Consider the following 19857-nt stretch of genomic DNA (forward strand, 5'->3'; position numbering starts at 1 on the left):
ATGGAAATGCTATCTACTACATTTGTGATCGCTAATAGGTATAGGGTGGTCGTCCACTCATTATCAAATGAGCCACTTCAAAATTCAACAACTTTCCCCTTGTTTTATGGTCCAGAAAAAGCCCCACGTCATGGTCCCATTGCTATTCTAAATGTCGATGATTGGCATTTTGTGGTTGTTTGGTTACAAGGGATATATCCAATGCCCATGATTAATTATAACTGGACCCACAATAGGTTGGAACATTTGTATAAGTTACGTGTGCAAATGTTTAGAAATGAGACAATAGATGTTAATCGTCCTATTGAGCGAGTAGACTTAGAATAGTAGTATCTTTTGGGATATTTTTTTTGTAAGAGTTGTATTATCTTTTGGGATGTTATGGTGCTTTTATTTTAGACGTAGGTTTTTGATGTTATGGTGTTAAAACTTGTATTATCTTTTGGGATATTCTTTGTAATGCATTTTGGGATGTTTGCTTGAACTTTTAATAACTACCATTGTGTAGAAAAAGTAGAGACGAGACTGAAGTAGGAAGAACTAACAAAAAAAAGAAAAAAAAACTTTTAAGACCGCATAGTTGCTAAAATAAAGTGGTAAGTTGGCCATAAAAAAGTACATGCTCTAAAAATTTTTAGCCATAAAATAAGGTAGTAAGTTGTTTAAAAAATTACTTGTTACTTATAAAAAATGTAAAATGATTGCATAGTTGTTGGCTGTCTAAAAAAAGTCAAATGATTGTATAGCTGCTATATTATCGTACGAAATTTCAAAACTAACCATACGATGGTTCCCGGGTAGCCAACCAAAAGCTGCAAAAAGTTGACAAGTTCTGAAATCTTATACGAATGTGTCTATGTGACTACGTCATGTGTCAATCTTTCTATGGGTTACATTTACTTAGGAATCGTTTATTGCAAGGTGAATTTTAATGTGTTAATATGACAAATTCACAAGTTAAAAGTGTTTATTGGAGTGATATTTCATTAAATCAATGAGTCAAAATTGTTTATTGGGGTGATTTTCAATCAATAATCACACGAATAAACTAGGGATGGAAACGAACCAAAAACCCAACGGTAGACCAGGAATTCGAAACACTTAGTAGGATATTCGGGTATAAGCCTTGGTATTAGACTTATTTCAAAACTTTGACGTGTATGGACAACTCGTTTATCCAAAACAAAATTTCATGTTTAACCGAACCTAACCCATAAACACTTTTCCTTTTCTTTAATTTGTCTCCAAGTAATGCCTTTATGTAATAGAATAGTCTACTAATTTATTAAACTTTTAGTTTTCACAATTTTAAGTTTTAGTAAGCTAAAATATACTCATTGATACACACACCTTTTGTTTGCAATCACAGACGACACTGGGTCGCTCAAGCCAACCATCTCCCATTTCAGATAAACCCATCATCCAAATGTCTACTATAATAAAACCGAATTAAGATCATATTCGAACTTAACATCTTGCGGTCTGTGGCCCAAGTGTTCACTTTCCATCCTGTCAATTTATTGACATTTTTGTTGTCCTTAAACCTGAGACTAGATTACGTCAACGACAGAACATTCAGACCGACCGAATCTCTTCAACAACAATCTAGCTTTACCAGTACCAATTTCAGATCCAATTTAATTACATCTTCATCACTGTAATTTAATAACCCAATGAATCTAACCATAACCAATCGAATGGATGAAGAACACCAATCACTAACCTTCATGGAAACCAAGATCCTAAACCCTAACCCCAATTCATCCTATTCCTATCTAACCTTCGGCAAACCCACCGAATCCGACGAAGACGACGATAACTCTAACACCCGATCCAAGGGTAGAAAGGTCAATTCACCCTGGCCCCGAATGAAATGGTCCGATACCCGAGTCCGGTTGTTAATTCAGGTTGTAGCCTGTGTCGGAGACGATGATGTTAGTGTCGGTGATGGTTCGGGTTCGGGTTCTAGTCGGAAATGTTTACATAAGAAGGGGAAATGGAAAACGGTGTCGAAGATCATGGTTTCGAAAGGTTGTAAAGTGTCGCCGCAGCAGTGCGAGGATAAGTTTAATGATTTGAATAAGCGGTTTAAGCGGTTGAATGATATTTTGGGCCGAGGGGTGTCGTGTCGAGTGGTGGAGAATCCGGCATTGATGGACTCGATGCCGAGGTTATCGGTTAAGATGAAGGAGGATGTGAAGAAGATTTTGAGTTCCAAGCATTTGTTTTATCCGGAGATGTGTGCGTACCATAACGGTCAACGGATCCCCAATTGCGAGGAGGTGGATGTTAGTGTTGGGCAGCGCGGGTTGAAAGAGAGCGTCGTGGTTCATAGTTCGGATACTGATGATGCTGAGAGCGATGACAATGAACACGATGACGATGATGATGGTGAACGGGTGACGGTGAAGAATAGGTTTTGCGATGAGATGAATGAGTTTTTTGAAGATGTTAATAACTCGAAGGCGCAGAAGAAAGAGTGGGTTAGGAAACGAATGTTGGAGTTGTGTGAGCAACGAGTCGGGATTGAGAGTGAAGGGTTTGAGATGGAGCAGCGACGGTTTAAGTGGGAAAGGTTTTGTGACCGCAAGGATCGGGAGCTTGAGGTTGCGAGGCTGGAGAATGAACGATCGATGCTGGAGAACGAGCGGATGGTGTTGCAGCTAAAGCATAGGAATCAGGTTGTTGAGTGTGATTGATATAAACATGTATTATGAAATGCGTATAAGTTTGTATCATTTTTGTTGTGTTTTTGTTGTTCACTATAGCTTATATGAACCTTTAATACTTACATACTTTAATGGGACTGTTTTTGTATGATATATAATATATCTTGTTCATGTATTTGTGGTGACAACCTGCATTTGGTGAACAGTAAATAAGAAAGTTATACAAAGCCATAACAATTAAGAAACCTCTATTTGCCTTAATGAAATCGAAGACCAACTCGCCAGGACGGCAAGAAACAAGTACCAGTTATCGGATCGACCAAGAAACCATTCACCAGATTGCGGTTGCAGACTGTAAAAACAAGAGATCAGAAAACCAAGAAACCTATAAATTAGAGATCAATTGAATGTCCAAGAAATAGCGGATTGCGAAAGCATGTGTTTGAATGACCAAGACTTGTAATAGGGAAACGATTACAACGACAAACATCGAGAATAGAATAGAAAATAATAGAATAGAATAGACAAACTAAGGTGTCCGGTTTGTGTTGAAACCATTGATCATTTTTTTGTCTCGTGTGGACTTGCTCAAAACCTGGCATGCTATTTCCACTTGGTGTAAGATCCTTCGGCGTATGCGTTTAGTGTTTGGGATCTACTAGAACTTCATAAATATACATTATCTTCGAAGAAAAACGCTAAGGCGTTTCACGCCATTTGTCTCATTACGTTTTGGTGCATATGAAAGGCGAGAAATGATTTGGTTTTTATTGTAAACTGCTTGTGATGGCTAGTGTGGTATATTAAATGGGATTTGGGTTTTTGTCGGTTAAGAACCGGTCTAATGTGTATAATTTGTCACGGGAGGGTTTGCGGGGGTTTAAGGTGTAATCGTGGGTGTGTCTTGGGAGGACTGGCGAGGGTTTAAGGTGTAAAGGTGGGTGTGGTGTTGGTTTTATTTTTTTTGGTGTGGGTGGTGGTTGTTGGGTATAATCTTTGATGTTTTAGTTCGTTTCGGGTCGAGCATGGGCAAGAGGTTTTGGGTGAACAGGTCAACGGGTTCGGATCGGTTTAACTGAAATGGGTCAATTGCTGATGGGTCAATGGGCCAAGTATTTTAATATATAATCACATGCTTGTTTGTTTGCTTAACAAGCTTTAGTTAATGGGTTTGATAATGAGCTTGTGTTTAGGATGAAGTTAACGTGGGTTTGGAGTTAGTTTGTTATGTACGCTTTTATTAACCCAATAGAAAGTCGATCAATAGATGTGATAAAAAACAATTTTTTCTAATTATGTGTTCTGGGGCCTGAACGAGTTGTAAATTTTTCGACAGTAGCTGGTCGTTAAAAAAAAAGTATTTACAAACAAAAACGAACTTGAAGAAAATAGTAAAATACCATATGCTCGAAACATCCGAAACACATAATGAAACAATAATCTATCCGAACCATACCCGTAAACATTTAAAAACAACGCTTGCTTGTACACACAACATACATAAATTCTGACGCTGCAAAAACAAAAAGTAATAATAATAATAATAACAATAACAATGGAAGCACAATCATGGATGATGACCGCACAGCCACAACCACAGTACGCCTACGGTGCGCCGCCGCCGCCGCCGCCGTCGCAACCATACCACCAGCCCACCACTCACGAAGAAATCCGTACGCTTTGGATCGGCGACTTACCCTACTGGGCCGACGAATCCTACCTTCATTCCTGGTTTGCCGCCACTAATGAGGTTACTAATTGCACAAATTACTGCTTGTGTTTATTTCTATTGTATCCTCTAGGGTTTCGTAGTCACATATATTAGTAACAATAACATGATACTGAAAGATAATTTGGTGATTGTGTTGTGTAATTGTACCGGAAACTGTATAGTTTTTGGAAATTGGAAGAATTAGGGCTTGGAATCAAATTTACCAAATTTTGAAAATTAGGGTTTTAAAGTTTGTAAACTAGCTCGGCTTGTTTAAAGCTCTATCTCTAAAGCTCAAGCTCGGCTCGTGAGTAGTTTTTCAAGCTCAGGCTTTGGCTCGGCTTGTTCTTAGTTTATTAATTAACATGTATATTTTTTTATAATTTTATGTTACATATGTTTTTCTTAATTATACTTTTATACATTACATAACATATGATATTTGGGCATAGTAAAAAATTTTAAAAAATTGTTTTCAGGAACTAACATAATGTCAAAGTTGATCAAGTTGGCTGACTAGATCCGATTCTGACTGAGGTTGACCGATTACGAGTAATATTGGCCGGATTGACCGAGTTTTACAACACTGCTATATATTATTATTCATTTTTATCATAATTTTATATATAACAATAGTTAATAAATATAGGCTTGAGCTCAAGAGCTCAGACTCCTGTATTGAACAAGCTTATTTTTAGGCTCAAGCTTCTTTAAGCTCGGCTCGATTTGAGCTTTTTGCAAGCCAATCTTGAGTGGCTTGCAGGCAGCTTGGCTCGTTTAAACCCCTATTCGTTACTTAGTTATTGCAGAAATTAACCACGGAAACATGTTACTGAAAACGTCAATTAGCAGGATCTCATAATTAGCAGTATAAATTGCTCTTATTGTTTTGTGTAATTCAATCGAAAACCATATTAGTTTTGAATTTCAAAAGAATTAGGGTTTGAAATCAAATGTAGCAAAGTTTGAAAATTAAGTCTTGATTATGGCATTTATGATGCAACTACAGGTGCTTTCAATAAAGGTAATTCGTAACAAAGCAACAGGGCTTCCAGAAGGTTATGGATTTGTTGAATTTTCTTCACATGCAACAGCAGAAACTGTTCTTCAAACATACAATGGAACACAAGTTCCTGGAACCGAGTTAACTTTTAGGTTAAATTGGGCATCTTCAGGGATTGGAGAAAGACGGCCCGATGCTCCGGATCATTCTATATTTGTAGGTGATTTAGCACCCGATGTTACTGATCATTTGTTGCAAGAGACTTTCAGGACTCAATATCCATCTGTTAGAGGTGCCAAAGTTGTGACTGATGCAAACACGGGTCGTTCAAAAGGGTACGGGTTTGTTAAATTTGCAGATGAGATGGAAAGAAACCGTGCAATGACTGAGATGAACGGGATTTATTGCTCGACTCGGCCTATGAGAATCAGTGCAGCAACACCAAAGAAGCCCACCGCCTTTCAACCGCAATATGTTGCACCAAAAGGTATGTATAGTCATTTGAATGCGTTTCATTGTGGATTAGAATATGTTACATTAAAGGAGAAAGAGAGAGGATGAGTTGTGTGGGTAGAATAGGATTGGAGTAAATGTGTGCGTTAACTGTTTAGTGTGCTATTATTGGGGTTTATTAGCATATGACCTGTGGGCCCAAATTAGGTTTCTCTAGGGTTTCTGGTTCCTTTCTTGTATGTATTGAAGGTTCCCTTTAGGGGTGTGCATGGGTTGGTTTGGGTCAGTTATTGGCTCAAACTTAACCAAAAACCGATAATTTTGCTTTTAAGTTTTCTAAAGCCATTCATGTTCGGCACGGTTTTGGTTTTTTCAGTTTTTCCATTTTGGCTTGAAATTTTTCGGCCGAAATAAATTGTTCTAAAATATTGAATTTGGTTTCAAATCCTTTTTTAATTATTAATTAATTGATTTGGCTAAAGTATTTGGGTAATACTATTCATAAGATTTTTACAAAGTAGATAAAGTATGAAAATCCATATGCCTGGTTCGGATCGACTTTTTTGGGTTTAGTTGCATGCAAAACAGAATCGAACCTAATGTTCGGTCTTTATGAAAACATAAAACCAAACCGTCCTTTTTGGTTGGGTTCGGTTATTTCGGTTTCCCGCACACCTAGTTCACATCTCTTCATTCTAATTGATTCAGTTAAACATATAGTAAGTTTTACACTTTATAAATTCATTAAGATTTTATTTTAAATATTTGAGTATAATGACTTTGTATATCTTGTTATTTAGGGGTCAAATAATTGGTAAGAATCATCAGCTTCACACTTAGGAAGAACTATGATTACTTGTTACCCTATATTAAAGACTTTTCACCACATATTCATTGTTAGTATTGCTAGCAAGAAAAAAACGATAATCATTGAAATTATATTATTATATATGCTTAGCTTTGCTGTATTAAATTAGTTATAGAAGTATTAGATAGTTGATCGTATAGAGAACATCTTGGTCACTTTTTTACACCTTAATGGATGCTAAAATCTGCAGATTTGAGTTGAAGATGATGATTATACACAATGTATTGTTTTATTTATTGGCAGGGTTATATCCAGCTTCTAGTATTCCTATGGACACTGATCCAACTAACACAACAGTAAGTTATGTGTATTGAACTGTGGTTTTGTATCTATTTGTGTTTTTTATTTGCATTATTGTTTTTATTGCAGGTTTATATTGGAAATCTTGACCCTGCCATTACAGAGGATGAATTGAGGCCAATTTTCTTGCAGTTTGGGGAAATAGTTTATGTCAAGATCCCTGCAGCCAAAGGATGCGGGTTTGTGCAGTTTACGAATAGGTCAGTCGTCAATGTCAGAAAAACTTTTTTCGGTTATGTGTCAACCTTTTTATGGTGAATGGGCCGAACCGGGTTATCTATTAAAGTTAAGAAAGGTCTTAGTCTTTGTGGCTTGACTCAAATGACCATTTTAGTCCATTAGTTCTAATTTGACTTTTTTAGTCTAATAGTTTTGTTTTGTATCAGTTGAAGTCCAGCCAGCTAACTGCATCCAAATTTTTTGTTAACTTCTTCTTAAAAGACCAAAATGCCCTTGGACTGTTTTTAATTACATAAAACTAGACTAAATTGTAATGGAAATAAAATATTTGGAAAAATATGTAAGTGTGCATAAGTTAAACAAACATGAACTAACGAACATAAACGAACTTAACCAAGCGAACATATAGATTTAAATGTACAAACGTAAATGAACTAATGATGAGTTTATGTTCGTTCGTTCGTTTTACTGAATGAACAAACATCGCTGTTCGTGTTCGTTCATTTATTAAATAAATGCACATAAGCGGACTTCTTGTCAAATGGTAGAAGTGTCCATTGAATGTTCGTTTCATTTACAGGCCTAGGTCTAAAGCTGGCCAATGTTTAATCCAAATGCATACAACCTCGTAAACAGTTTTGTTTGAAAATTTTGATCAATATAATAATAAAAAACTTTTTAACCATGAATTATTCAATCTTTTTATAACTATCTCTTCATGATTAATAAGATTATATCTGTCTCATTCCATGTTGGATATTGCATCATTGTATGGTATACAGGACATCTGCTGAAGAAGCAATTCAAAGAATGCATGGAAGTCAGATTGGTCAACTTGTTGTCCACCTCTCTTGGGGGAAAAGCAAGCAGGTCAAACATTATGGTCTACAAAACTTAAAATTTCAAAGCCTAAGGGGTTAATATGCAATTTTACCAAAAAATATATTTTCTTGATTTATACTGTAGGACCCAGCTGGATTGTGGGCCCCACAACCCGATCCAACTCAATGGAGCAGTGCATATTATGGTTACGGGCAAGGTTATGATGCTTATGCTTATGGAGCGACTCAAGATCCATCATTATATGCATATGGCGCGTATGGTGGTTATGTGCAGTATCCTCAACAGGCAAGCCAATTCTCATATTGTTATTGCATACCATTATGCATTTTTTTTAAACAAATTAAAAACTTTAACATAACCTGTGTTTAATAGTTTTTAATATGTGGTTGATTTTCAGGGTGAAGGTGAACAGGATATGGGAGCAGTGGTGGGTGTCGCACCACCTATGGAACATAGGGAGGAAATATATGATCCCTTAGCCACACCAGATGTTGACAAGTAAGTTTAAAGTTCTCATATTTATTATGATTATTATTATTATTATTATTATTATTATTGTTATTTAACTAATCTAATTTTTGTACATGTGGTAATTTTGTAGGTTAAATTCTATGTATCTTGCTACACATGGAAGCGCCATCTTGGGCCGTCCTATGTGGCAGAAAACATCATCTTTCTCATTACAATCGTAACTATGATTTTGTTCAATGAAAGAAAACTGAGCTAGTTGCTAGTTCACAAGAGTTTGACAATATTAGAAGCTGCAATTATGTAGTGGAGATTGTAGATTCAAGCTGATTTATAAAATTCGGATTTTTATAGATATGGGGTTTGGTTTACTTGTTAATGTGCTTATGATATGTTTGATTCATTAAAGACAAGGGATTTACATATTAGAAGATCAAATAACTTTTCTGCTCATTATATTATAGGCAAAAATGCTGTGATTACAAATTTAAAACCTTGTAAAAAAATCATAGGAATGCTTTGAGGTTGGACTCAACTTGACATAGTTTTAAGTAATTGATAGAACCAAAGGGCCTTTATCTGATGTATTTAAGAGTTTAAGGTAAGGGTTCAAATCCCACATGTAACAAAAATAAAAAAGTAAATCGCCTTTTTTACAAAAAAGGTAGTAGGTAAGAGCCGTGCTTTGATAGCTTTGGTTATAGGTGATCAAATCGGGTTGGTCAAAGGAACCGGAACCGGTTCAGAACCGGTTCCATTAGTCAACATCACCGTTTAAAACCGATTCCATGTTCGAACCGGTTAGGGAACCGAACCGGTTCCCCAACCCTCGGACCCGGAACCGGTGGAACCGGTTCTGACCGGTTCCTAAACCGGTTCTTAACTGTAACCGGTTCCAACCGGTTACAGTGTAAAAAATAATTTTTTTTTTCGTTTTTCGTTTCCGCTGCTCGTATTTGTATAACATGTTAAATAAAAAAAACAATTAACATAAAATTCATTTTATTTACTTTAAGAAGTTCAAAAAAAAAAGGTTACATGTTTTAAAATATTCAAAAACAAACTAACAAAACATTAAACTTATAAATATAAAGTTGTGACATATTATTTCTATAAAAGCCTTCTTGTTCGTCGTAATTATTGAGTGGCGACTTATTTATCAGAATTACTTGTAGAAACGCCTTCTTGTTCGTCGTGCACTCGAACATCAAGTGGTGTTTCGTCTTCCAGAGTGGTTACGTGTTGAACACGATCGATTGAGTCCAAGTGATCCTTCAAGCAAATGCACATCTCCACCGACTCCGAATTCAGTCTTGTTCTTCTCACCGATATTACCCTGCCACTAAGAGAAAAAGCAGATTCCGAAGCTACCGTAGAAGCTTGGGCGGTTAGTAAATCACGGGCCATGGTGGCAAGAATCGGAAACTCGGTTTCCTTTACCTTCCACCAAGCCAAAACATCAAAAGTGTCATATTCCTCTTCGGATAAACCGGTAGAGAAATCATATGCACTATACCTACCTAGTTCGCTTGAAGGGGTGTTACCCCTTTGTTTTTTAGCCGTTACGTTGCGAACGGTGTTCATAAGGCTAATCATGGGGTCTCGTACTCTAGGAGCACTTGAACTTGATGAAGACCCCCCCGGCGTAGGCATGTGTATGTTTGACCCATATTTATTTATATAAAAGTCATACATAAATTTAAAATTCAAGTTAAAATCATTTTGTGCCTCTGTTGAAAAGTTTGGGTCAACTTCATGCATATCTAAGGCTGAAAAAATTTCGTCTATCACACATTCAACCCCCGTAACATTTAACATTGGGTTTAAAGCGGCGGCGCAAGTAAAAATCGGTGGCAATTCAAGAAAGTATTTTTTTAATTTAAACTTCATTGGTAATATGATGTTTGAAAACATTGGACTTTTATTTTCAAATTCTTTAAGATTGTTAACGATTAAAAATAACTCCGAAAGAACCAAGGGACTTGTCGGATAATACGTTCCCGATAGTTTCGTAGTTGATGTTTTAAAAACTTCAAGAAAAGTCGATAAGTCATTGATAATTTCCCATTTCTCATTTGAAAAGGGGATTGCCAAATCATTCTCGGCAAGACTAGAATGAAACATTTGTAAAGTGTCTCTTTGTTTCAAAGCACTTTGAAACATTATGCAAGTGGAATTCCATCGATGAGGTACATCCCAATTAGCTCCCAAAGCTTTTCTTCCCGTATCTTTACAAAATTTTCTATAATCCATTTGTCTTTTTTTACTTTTCTTAAAAACTTCATGTAACATTACTCTAAAATCGTTTATAACCGATGTAACCTCATCCGAAGCAAGTCCGTCTTGCACGATTAAATTAATGATATGTGCAACACACCTTGAGTGAAAAAATACACCATTGCAAATCGGCGTATATTTTAATTTTAATTTATCAACCGCCGATGTATTATTCGACGCGTTATCAAATGCAATTGAAAATATTTTATTTTCTAGTTTATAAGTTTTTATAACATAATCTAAAATTTCAAACAAATTATCTCCCGTATGTGGATACTCAAAGAGTTCGAAAGCAATGGTGCGTTTCATCATTTCCCACGATGACGGGTCTACCCAATGAGCGGTGACACAAAGATAAGATTCGGGTAGACCATGTGGAGCCGACCAAACATCAGTAGTTAAGTTTATTCCCGTATTTATATTTTCAAAATATGCAATTAGTACCTCTTTGGCCTTCTTCCACAATTTTAAACAATAACGTTTAAGAGTATGACGACTTACGTGAGTGTATTGTGGTTGAAGCGTATCTCGAATCATGGCGGTTAAGCGAGGGTTGTCGAAGTGGCTAAACGGCAAAGCTTCTTGAATCACAAACTTCGCCATACGATCTTGAACTCGATCAATTTGGTATGTAAATATTCCGCCTTCACTATCCATTTGCGTTTGTTGCGACTCGACGTTCTGTTTCAACGCCCTGCAATACGGTCTTTCGATGTGTTTCTTCAAATTTGAATTCGAAAGTGGGTTTAAATAAATCCCACAAAACTTGCACCGAGCCTTCAATGAATGGTCACTCAATTCAACCAAATCCCAATTGCACCAAATCTCTTGATTACGATTATGAGGTACAATACGAACGAAACTTGGTCCGGCGGTGGAACCTTGACCAACCGATGATTGTGAGGCAGCCATAACAACAAATATGAATATAGAAGAAGAGAAAACAAGAGATTAGAGAACTCAGAACGTTGTAATAGCGTTTTTTTTGTATTTTTTTGCGTTCGGGTTTGCGTTTTGAGTGTTGTGATGAACCCATTACACCAAATACCTATTTATACTAGTAGTGGGGTGTTTGGGGAGCCAAAAAACGGCCATTTTTGACCCCAACGGTCAAAAAACGGCCATAAAACCGTTTCCCAACGGCTAGAACCACTCCAACGGCTATAACCGGTTCCGAACCGGTTCCGGTCGAACCGGTTCCAGAACCGGTTCCGGTTCGGTTCCGGTTCCTACCCGGTCCACCTCCAAACATGTCAAACCGGTTCCGGATCGTCGGGTTGAAACAGAACCGAACCGGTTCCTACGAAAAACGGGTAGGAACCGGTTCGGTTCCGGTTCGGTTCCGTCGAACCGGTTCCAGGAACCGGTTTTGTTGTCCACCTCTAGCTTTGGCTAGTTGAACTGACCAGTGAGAGTTAATGATTGTTGGAGATGATATAAGTTAAGGTTTATTGTTATATAATTGCTGTATTATTTCATTATATATATATTTTGAATTGTTCTTATGTGAATGGTTGGTGAATTGCGTGTAATTGTTTATGGGGCTTTCTATTATATTATTTTATTTTATTTGGTGTAGTAGCTTTATTGCTTTTTTGCCTTTTGTTTTCCTCACCCTTGACAAAGCCAACTAGATTAGGAAGTCCCTTGCTATTGATAATGTGGAATCCTTAGGTGGGATATAGGATTGTTAATTAGAGGTCATGTTCTCACATCAGTGAGCTAAGTAGCTTTGTCGAGCACCGCCATCCCTCAACCTGTTTGGTACTATGCATTCATACAACCGCTTATATAAATAATCGCAAGCCATCTTGCACAACCACTAAAAAGTCTCCTTTAACATTTCTTTCTAAACTCTCCCCTTTCTTTGTTTTCGTCATATATGTTTTCATTCGGCCACTTTGTCTCATATAACCGCCACAAATTGGATTTTTCGGTAAACTCCATGCATCTTCTCGATTACATACCTCAACATCATGGCTACTGACACTATGATATATATGTCGAGCGTCTTTAGATTGCTCATCATGTTAACTTTAGAGAACGGATATCTCCTTTTTGCGTTCACCAGCAAATCACTTTAATGTGAACCCGAACTCGAACTATATACTTATTCGTGTCGAAACGTCGATTTGTTTAATATATAATTTTATATTTGATACGAAGCTGTTTTTTATAGAATTTATATCGAAATGATGATAATAATATTAAATAATAAATTTCAGCACCATAATCATTTTCTATATAACATTTGGTTATGTAGAATAGAATACAAGTACATACTATTAATAATGCTAAATCACTTGATTCAACAAGTGAAAAAGTTGGCTCAAATAGGACCCATGGGAATTGGGATACTTAGGCCAAACATGATATCACCTTACCGTCTCTTCAATATCTCGCATGTGGTTTTAATTAATGAATCGGTCGACCTCCTCCTTGTTCACTGTATCATTGTTTCAAAGCCGTTCTTGAGGGAAAAAAAACGGGGGCTTGGTACGAGTGAAAAAAATGGATCCCTAAATTAGGTAGTGATCTTATTATAAAATTTTGATTTAACTGGCTTAGTCACTAATGAACAAAGCTTAAAATAAAACGAATGGGGGTTCTGGGCCTCTGGCACTGTTTTAAGAAGGTGGACCTAAAATAAAATCTGATATGTATGGTTGGATTTGATTGAAATGGATTTAGTGTAATGGGTGTAGTTTGGTTTTTTAAAATTTGGTTATATATCTATCTATAATATATACAAACGAAAACCCAAAAATCCTACGTGTCGTGATGTGGTCGCTCCCCCTTTTAATAAAAGCCACCAAATCTCTTGATTTTTAAACGGAGGCATCTCATTGATTTAACCCAAATTAATGGGTATGGGTCTTACAAAAACCAGATAGCTCTTAAACGGGTTATAACGTCTCATTAAATTAAAAATTAATCTTACCAATTATTTGATATGAAAATCCTACAAAATAGGAATATACTAAAATATAATATCCAATTTAAAAAGAAAAAGATATTATTTATAATTAATAAACAATTTTATAGTAAAAAACATAAGTGGGTCATGGGTCACCAAATCCAAATAACTTTTAAACGGGTTATAACATATCATTTATTTATGAAACCCTTTAATCATCAAACCCTAAGTATATTATTAACTTTCTTACAATAAAGAAAATTAAAATACAAAAAATAAATATTAAAAAACGAAAAATGTAAAACAACCATTCTCTCAAGCAATCAGATTGCTTTATTTGTAAATGAAGGCTTCTTACGCATTTGACCCGAATTCACGGGTAAAGGTCTCACCAAACCCAGATAGCTCTTAAACGGGTTATAACATATCATTATATTAAAAAAGAATCTCATCAAATATTTGATATGAAAATCATATAAAATAGGAATATACTAAAAATTAATATCCTATTTAATTTATAAAATTGTTTCTTAATTATAAATAATATCTTTTTTTAACTTTCTTACAATAAATAAAATTAAAATCCAAATATGCATTATATAAATATTAAAAACGAATAATGTAAAACAACCCCCGTAATACGGGGGATAAAATCTAGTGTATATATATATATATAGGCTAGGTATAAAATGAAAACTCACTTGAGTTGTGAAAACTCTAGAAACTCATTCTCAACCACATGTTTTTAATTAATGTTTAAATCTTGTGGTCCACAATTAAAGTGAATAAAAAATGTAAATATAAATATAAATTTTTCTCCCTCCTGAAAACATATATAAAATTTAGTAAAAAAATGTTTAAAAATAGCAAAACATTTATTTTTGATGTTTCGATGTTTTGTATTAAATGTTACAACATATGTTACATGTAACAAAAAAAAAAAACGATGTTACATAGGGTTTTCACAACTCAAGTTGGTTTTCATTTTAACATTACCATATATATATATATATATATATAATATTTTAGCCCCCCCCCCCCCCCCGGGGGAAACTAGGGACTCGGTGGTTGTACACATCCCCCCTCCTAAGGGCCGGCCATGCATAGCTTCTATGGTTTGGGCTTAACTTCATTGATGCAAGTTTTCTATAACATTCTTCGTCACTATAGGTGTAATCCTTAACTGCTCTACATCTCTTTCTGCATCATCCCGTTTGTGCAAAATTCATCATGTTATTAGCTTGGTTTGTTTGTTTTTTTTTCATTTTTTTTTTAGTCTATGGAAGGTGCAATATGATTTAATCTTCAACGGCTCCCACAAATTTTGAATGAAGTTAAAGTTTTGAACTAATTTTTGGATGATCAAGAGTGGGAGTTTCATTCTATAGATTGAGGTGATTGTTGGTGACTCTTTTATTTTCTTGTTACACATATATATCCCCCATTGGCTTTAGAAAAAGATAAAAAAAAATAGTAGGACCCAAACTATAAAATTAAAACTTTTCGTATGCCTTTTTTTTTAAATAACTTTTAAACAGGTTAACCATATTTTGGCTGGCTTATTTATTTATTATATGATCGGGATAACTTATTTACTAAACATGTCGTGTTTTGTTGGCCTACTTAATAAACAAGTCATATTAGTCGATCAAAAACTTTTCTTCATATCATATTTCAGGCCGTGTCTGGAATTCTCATCTTTAATATATAAACAGGGCCGGCCCAATAGTATAGGAAACTAAAGCCCTAGCTTTGGCCTCCCCCAAAATTTTAAGGCCTTATTTAAAAAAAATTACTTTTAGTGTTCATATTAAGAAATACTTTGCAATTTAATGTTATTAGTTTCGTGCGTCGTAGTGGTATGCATGCTACTTTCTTTCCTTGGTGGCGTAAGTTCAAATCCTACTAAGCATTCTTTTTTTTTTCTAATTATTACTAATACTGTTCGAATCCTACTGAGCGTTCTTTTTTTTTAATTAGTACTAATAGAGTAGCAAAGAAAATGATATATATTGTATACATGATGATGATGATGATGATGATGATGATGATGATGATGATGATAATGTTTTCACTAATGAATTATTTGTTGATTAGAAAAAAAGACTTGGCAGTTATGATTGTTCCTTTCTAAGAATATTATATTATTTTTTATGATATACATCACCTATTTGATTGTTGGAGAGGAGACGAGAAATCACCTAAATGTTTCAGAACCTATCGATCCTCACAGTTCACAATCAATGGATATTCATGAGTCAATGTTTCAAAAGTTTGATTTCCTTTTCTATTATCAAGTTTCATCTCATTTATTTCGGTTGTTGCTAAAGTCATGCTTGATGTTCGTTCGATTATGCTTGATTTCTGCTTTGTTAATTATTGTCGTATTATTTCTCCTTAGTAAATTTTACTAGCTTTATTAGTTGGTTTATGCTAAAGTTCTTTTCATTTGTCTGATAGTGACGTCGATTTTGAATCGAGGGAGCTAAAATAACATCGCATGAAAGATCTTATTAGATAATTTCATCATATTTTGATGTGTTAGGATGGTAAGGAAAATAATTATATTTTGGAAAAAAGGCCCATACGTATTATTTTGCTTTAGACCATCAAAATTATTGGGCCGCCACTAATATAAAGCCAAATTGAGTAAACCCACAACCAGTAGATATCTACTCTAATAAAAGAGTATCACTTTTGTCACTTGTTAACCTCATAGCCTTTCACACATATTTTTCAACCAATTTTAATATATGGTCCTTATCTTTTAAGTCATTTCAATATATGAATTCAATATTTTTATTAAATGTAAATCATAACTGATTCATTATTTAACATTAATGTTGGAATAAGAAAATAATGAAATATGAAAATTGAAGTTGCAGGTCTGTTATAATAAAATTTTAAAGTCACCGGTAATTGCAAATAAAGAAAATAAAGATGCATCATTGTCGAAAAATTTGGATTTGTATGGTAAACTACAAATTGTTTTTAAACTAGGATTCAAGCAACACTTAATAATTTTTTATATAAGATATGTTTCAAATTTGGATTTAATAATTTTCTCATATGCATTTAAACTCAAGAAAATATGTATTTTCTTAATAACACGGGTTAAATTTGGCAATTAATTAAAATTTGGCGATTAATTAAAATGTGTCTTAAAAAATTAAATTTGGATTTAATATACGTCGATTAATTAAATATTCCAACAACTTCCCATAATATTAACTAATAACACGGGATTTGTATTTAAATTTAAGCATTTCTAATCTAATACTTTCAACTACTGTAAATAAGAATAACTAAGTTCATTTTATGTAACTTTAAATCTTCTAATATTCTACTAACTCACTGTTATTTGATAACGGTTTTAAGGTTAGTATGTTTTTATCATTTTCCTGACAATTACATTTCATATGAAATGAAACAAATCATTTTGTGATAGTATTTCGGTTTTATATGTTGTTTGATTATACAATTGTTAATTGTAAAATATAAAATCAATTAAAAATTTGTCATACACAGAATATTAATGCCAACAAATTTATCATAAATTCTAAAAATTATAAGGATGATTATATCAACAACTTTCAAGTAATCTATTTTTTGGGATAATCATGTTTTGTTTGATAAACATGAGCAGATGATCTCAAATGACATCATATTAATTGATTAAAATGTATGATATTTTATGTGCATGAATATTTTTTTGTTATTTTCATGGATACATTATCAAGAGTTATAAGCAGACCTATATGTTACCTTATCAAGAGTTACATGCATACATGGACTAAAGATTTTGATTTTTGGTAAATAATGTATACCGACTAATACAATCGCAAATGTAGTGAATAAGGAAGGTTTTACTTATTTTTAAAATATTTGTATAATCTTAATTATGTAATTTATGTAATTTTAATGTAAATTGTAATTGTATTAACAATATATGATCATTTTATTGACTGTATTTCACTTAATGGTTAAATTTAAAATTTTCATCAGTTACCCATGTAATACACGGGCCTCAAACTAGTTATATTATAAAAGCATAGAACAAAATTTATATGATGTATCATTATTTATAAAAAAAATGAAAAATATATAAAGTTTGTTTAATGCAGATTCGTTAATTTAATTCATTTAGAATATTCATAACGCTATAACTTATTCTTCACATATATAAGCCTAATTAGAATGTCACATCAGTTTTGTACCCAAACACATCTTACCTTCATCGCTACCATACTCATACTTCCCATATTTAGCTTTTTTTATCTTTTCTATATAAAAAAATAGGAATGTCGCACTTAGCCAAAAACATCATCACGGGTGGGTGAAATCTCCCCGTGTTTCTAACCAGATAAATTAATTATAGACCAATTAAACCAAATCATTGATTTCTCAATCGTTTTGATTGTTTCGGTTATGGTTCCATTATTCGGGTTTTACACTAAACTCTTAACATTTGTAATTTATAATCTAAGTGACCCATACTCCAGTTTTCTCTTACTCTTCACATGACTATATGCTGGTATATATTTTATAATTCTTTTTGGTTTATTACATTACTTTAGCTAAACAATTATAAAGACACATTAAAAGACGAGAAATCGGTATCGTTGTTTAAATGGATTAATATATTTTCTTTTGTTTTTATGAAAGGATGTTTTTGTATATTTCATTAAAAGTTAATAGTTTTCAAATTCCTTATATTTTGTTTTTATTGATATTGTTAAGAGATAGGTACAGTTTATCACGTTTATTTATAAACAATGAATGTTTCTAGTGTAACTTTGTAATTTGATATCTAAATATTCAAATCATGTTTTCATTGACTTGAATTAAAAATTACTTCTAAGTAAAAAGAAAAGAGAGAAGGGTTTGAACTTTGGACACGTAACTTTTAAATAAAAGAAATCAAGTAAACACTACATTTTCATCAATTATCTATATAAGATAATTTGTATGGCTTTTTTTTATTTGACTTAATGATAAAATGAAGTATTATGTCAAATCAATCTTTAAAAATCTATAAGACACGTTATTAGTAATTAAACTATACTAATACTGTATTCTTGAGTTTTTTATTTAAGAGTTTGGAAAAAAAAAGATAAGAATTTTTTTTTTCATTCTTAAGTTTTTTTATTAAAAGAAAAGAAAGAGATTGAAAGAAAAGTTGAGGCTTATTTTCTTCAAAACTTTACAGCCAAATATGGGCTGCATCTGAAGGAAAGTTTATAGTCGTGTACAATATTACTAATTTACCTTATCTTTTATTTCCTATCTAATTCAATAATGAGAACATGATTGTAAAGTTACAATTTTTTTCCTCATCTAACTCAATAATGTAATTAACATTTTCTTTTCTATTCTTTTATATTCTTTTATTTTAACTCAAGAATATCTTTTAAATATATAATTTCTTGATATTATTATATTATATTGAACAAAATGATTCAGTTATAAAAGAGAGTCGGATCTAACTATAATATAGTTATAGTACATTATAACTATAATACAATATAGTTATATTATTGTAAACTATATTTATTTATATTTTATTTTCCAATTTATAACTTTTAATATATAAAATTTTATATATTTTCAAATATATTGTTGAAACGTGCTTACTTTTATATGCGGACCGACATAAACTTTACTCAAACCCGAGCCGCGTCAAATTAATATCTAAATGGCTAACACAATTTGACCCCACACGGTTTTAAATAAAATTTATGTCAGCGTGTAGATAAAAAAACGCATTTCAAAGATATATTTGAAATTATATAAAACTTTATATATTCAAAGTTATAAAAGAAAAACAAAATATAAGTAAAATTAGTTATATTAATATAATACTAAAAGAAACAACCAAGAGGCTAAACATATTTTTGACCATATGTTAGTAAGTCTACTACATCGTTGACAATTTGTTTGAAGGCCTAAAAAATAGTCATAGATGTGTTAGAAAAAAGACATTTTTGAAATCATAAATTTTAAGGGGTAAAAATAGAATCTCATTCTAAAACAAGTCTATTTTGGAAAATTTCTCATAATTTAATTATAACATTTAATGATTAAAATTGGCCTAATTTATTGTGAGCTAACTTAATCATTAATTAATTTACTTAAAACAAAACGAACAAAATATTGTACCCAAAAAGA

General features: G+C 33.2%; 2 protein-coding genes across 2 annotated transcripts; both read left to right on the forward strand.

The window, feature by feature from the left end:
- The first annotated feature begins 1697 nt into the window (after window positions 1-1697).
- LOC143551982 (uncharacterized) lies at window positions 1698-2742 on the forward strand. The gene has a single exon (XM_077042307.1). It carries the CDS (start codon window positions 1698-1700, stop codon window positions 2697-2699), a length of 1002 nt encoding a protein of 333 aa, XP_076898422.1. The 3' UTR covers window positions 2700-2742.
- A 1496-nt stretch (window positions 2743-4238) lies between these two features.
- On the forward strand, window positions 4239-8850 carry LOC143551973 (polyadenylate-binding protein RBP47B'-like). Its single transcript, XM_077042300.1, has 8 exons — window positions 4239-4419; window positions 5390-5870; window positions 6948-7000; window positions 7074-7204; window positions 7967-8054; window positions 8151-8312; window positions 8425-8525; window positions 8629-8850. Exons 1-8 carry the CDS (start codon window positions 4243-4245, stop codon window positions 8717-8719), a joined length of 1284 nt encoding a protein of 427 aa, XP_076898415.1. The 5' UTR covers window positions 4239-4242; the 3' UTR covers window positions 8720-8850.
- The last annotated feature ends 11007 nt before the right edge of the window (window positions 8851-19857 follow it).

Source organism: Bidens hawaiensis, unplaced genomic scaffold, assembly GCF_021521415.1.
Source record: "Bidens hawaiensis isolate Kalapana, Puna unplaced genomic scaffold, B.hawaiensis_p1.1 tig00016746_1, whole genome shotgun sequence".
NCBI lineage: Eukaryota > Viridiplantae > Streptophyta > Magnoliopsida > Asterales > Asteraceae > Bidens > Bidens hawaiensis.

What these genes read in the sequence shown, in the direction of transcription:
- LOC143551982 (XM_077042307.1), top strand. Translation starts at nt 1,698, where the DNA reads ATGGATGAAGAACACCAATCACTAACCTTCATGGAAACCAAGATCCTA.
- LOC143551973 (XM_077042300.1), top strand. Translation starts at nt 4,243, where the DNA reads ATGATGACCGCACAGCCACAACCACAGTACGCCTACGGTGCGCCGCCG. An exon ending in GGTTTGCCGCCACTAATGAG is followed by an intron (nt 4,420 to 5,389) that starts GTTACTAATTGC and finishes ATGCAACTACAG; the next exon opens with GTGCTTTCAATAAAGGTAAT. An exon ending in CTTGGGGGAAAAGCAAGCAG is followed by an intron (nt 8,055 to 8,150) that starts GTCAAACATTAT and finishes TTTATACTGTAG; the next exon opens with GACCCAGCTGGATTGTGGGC.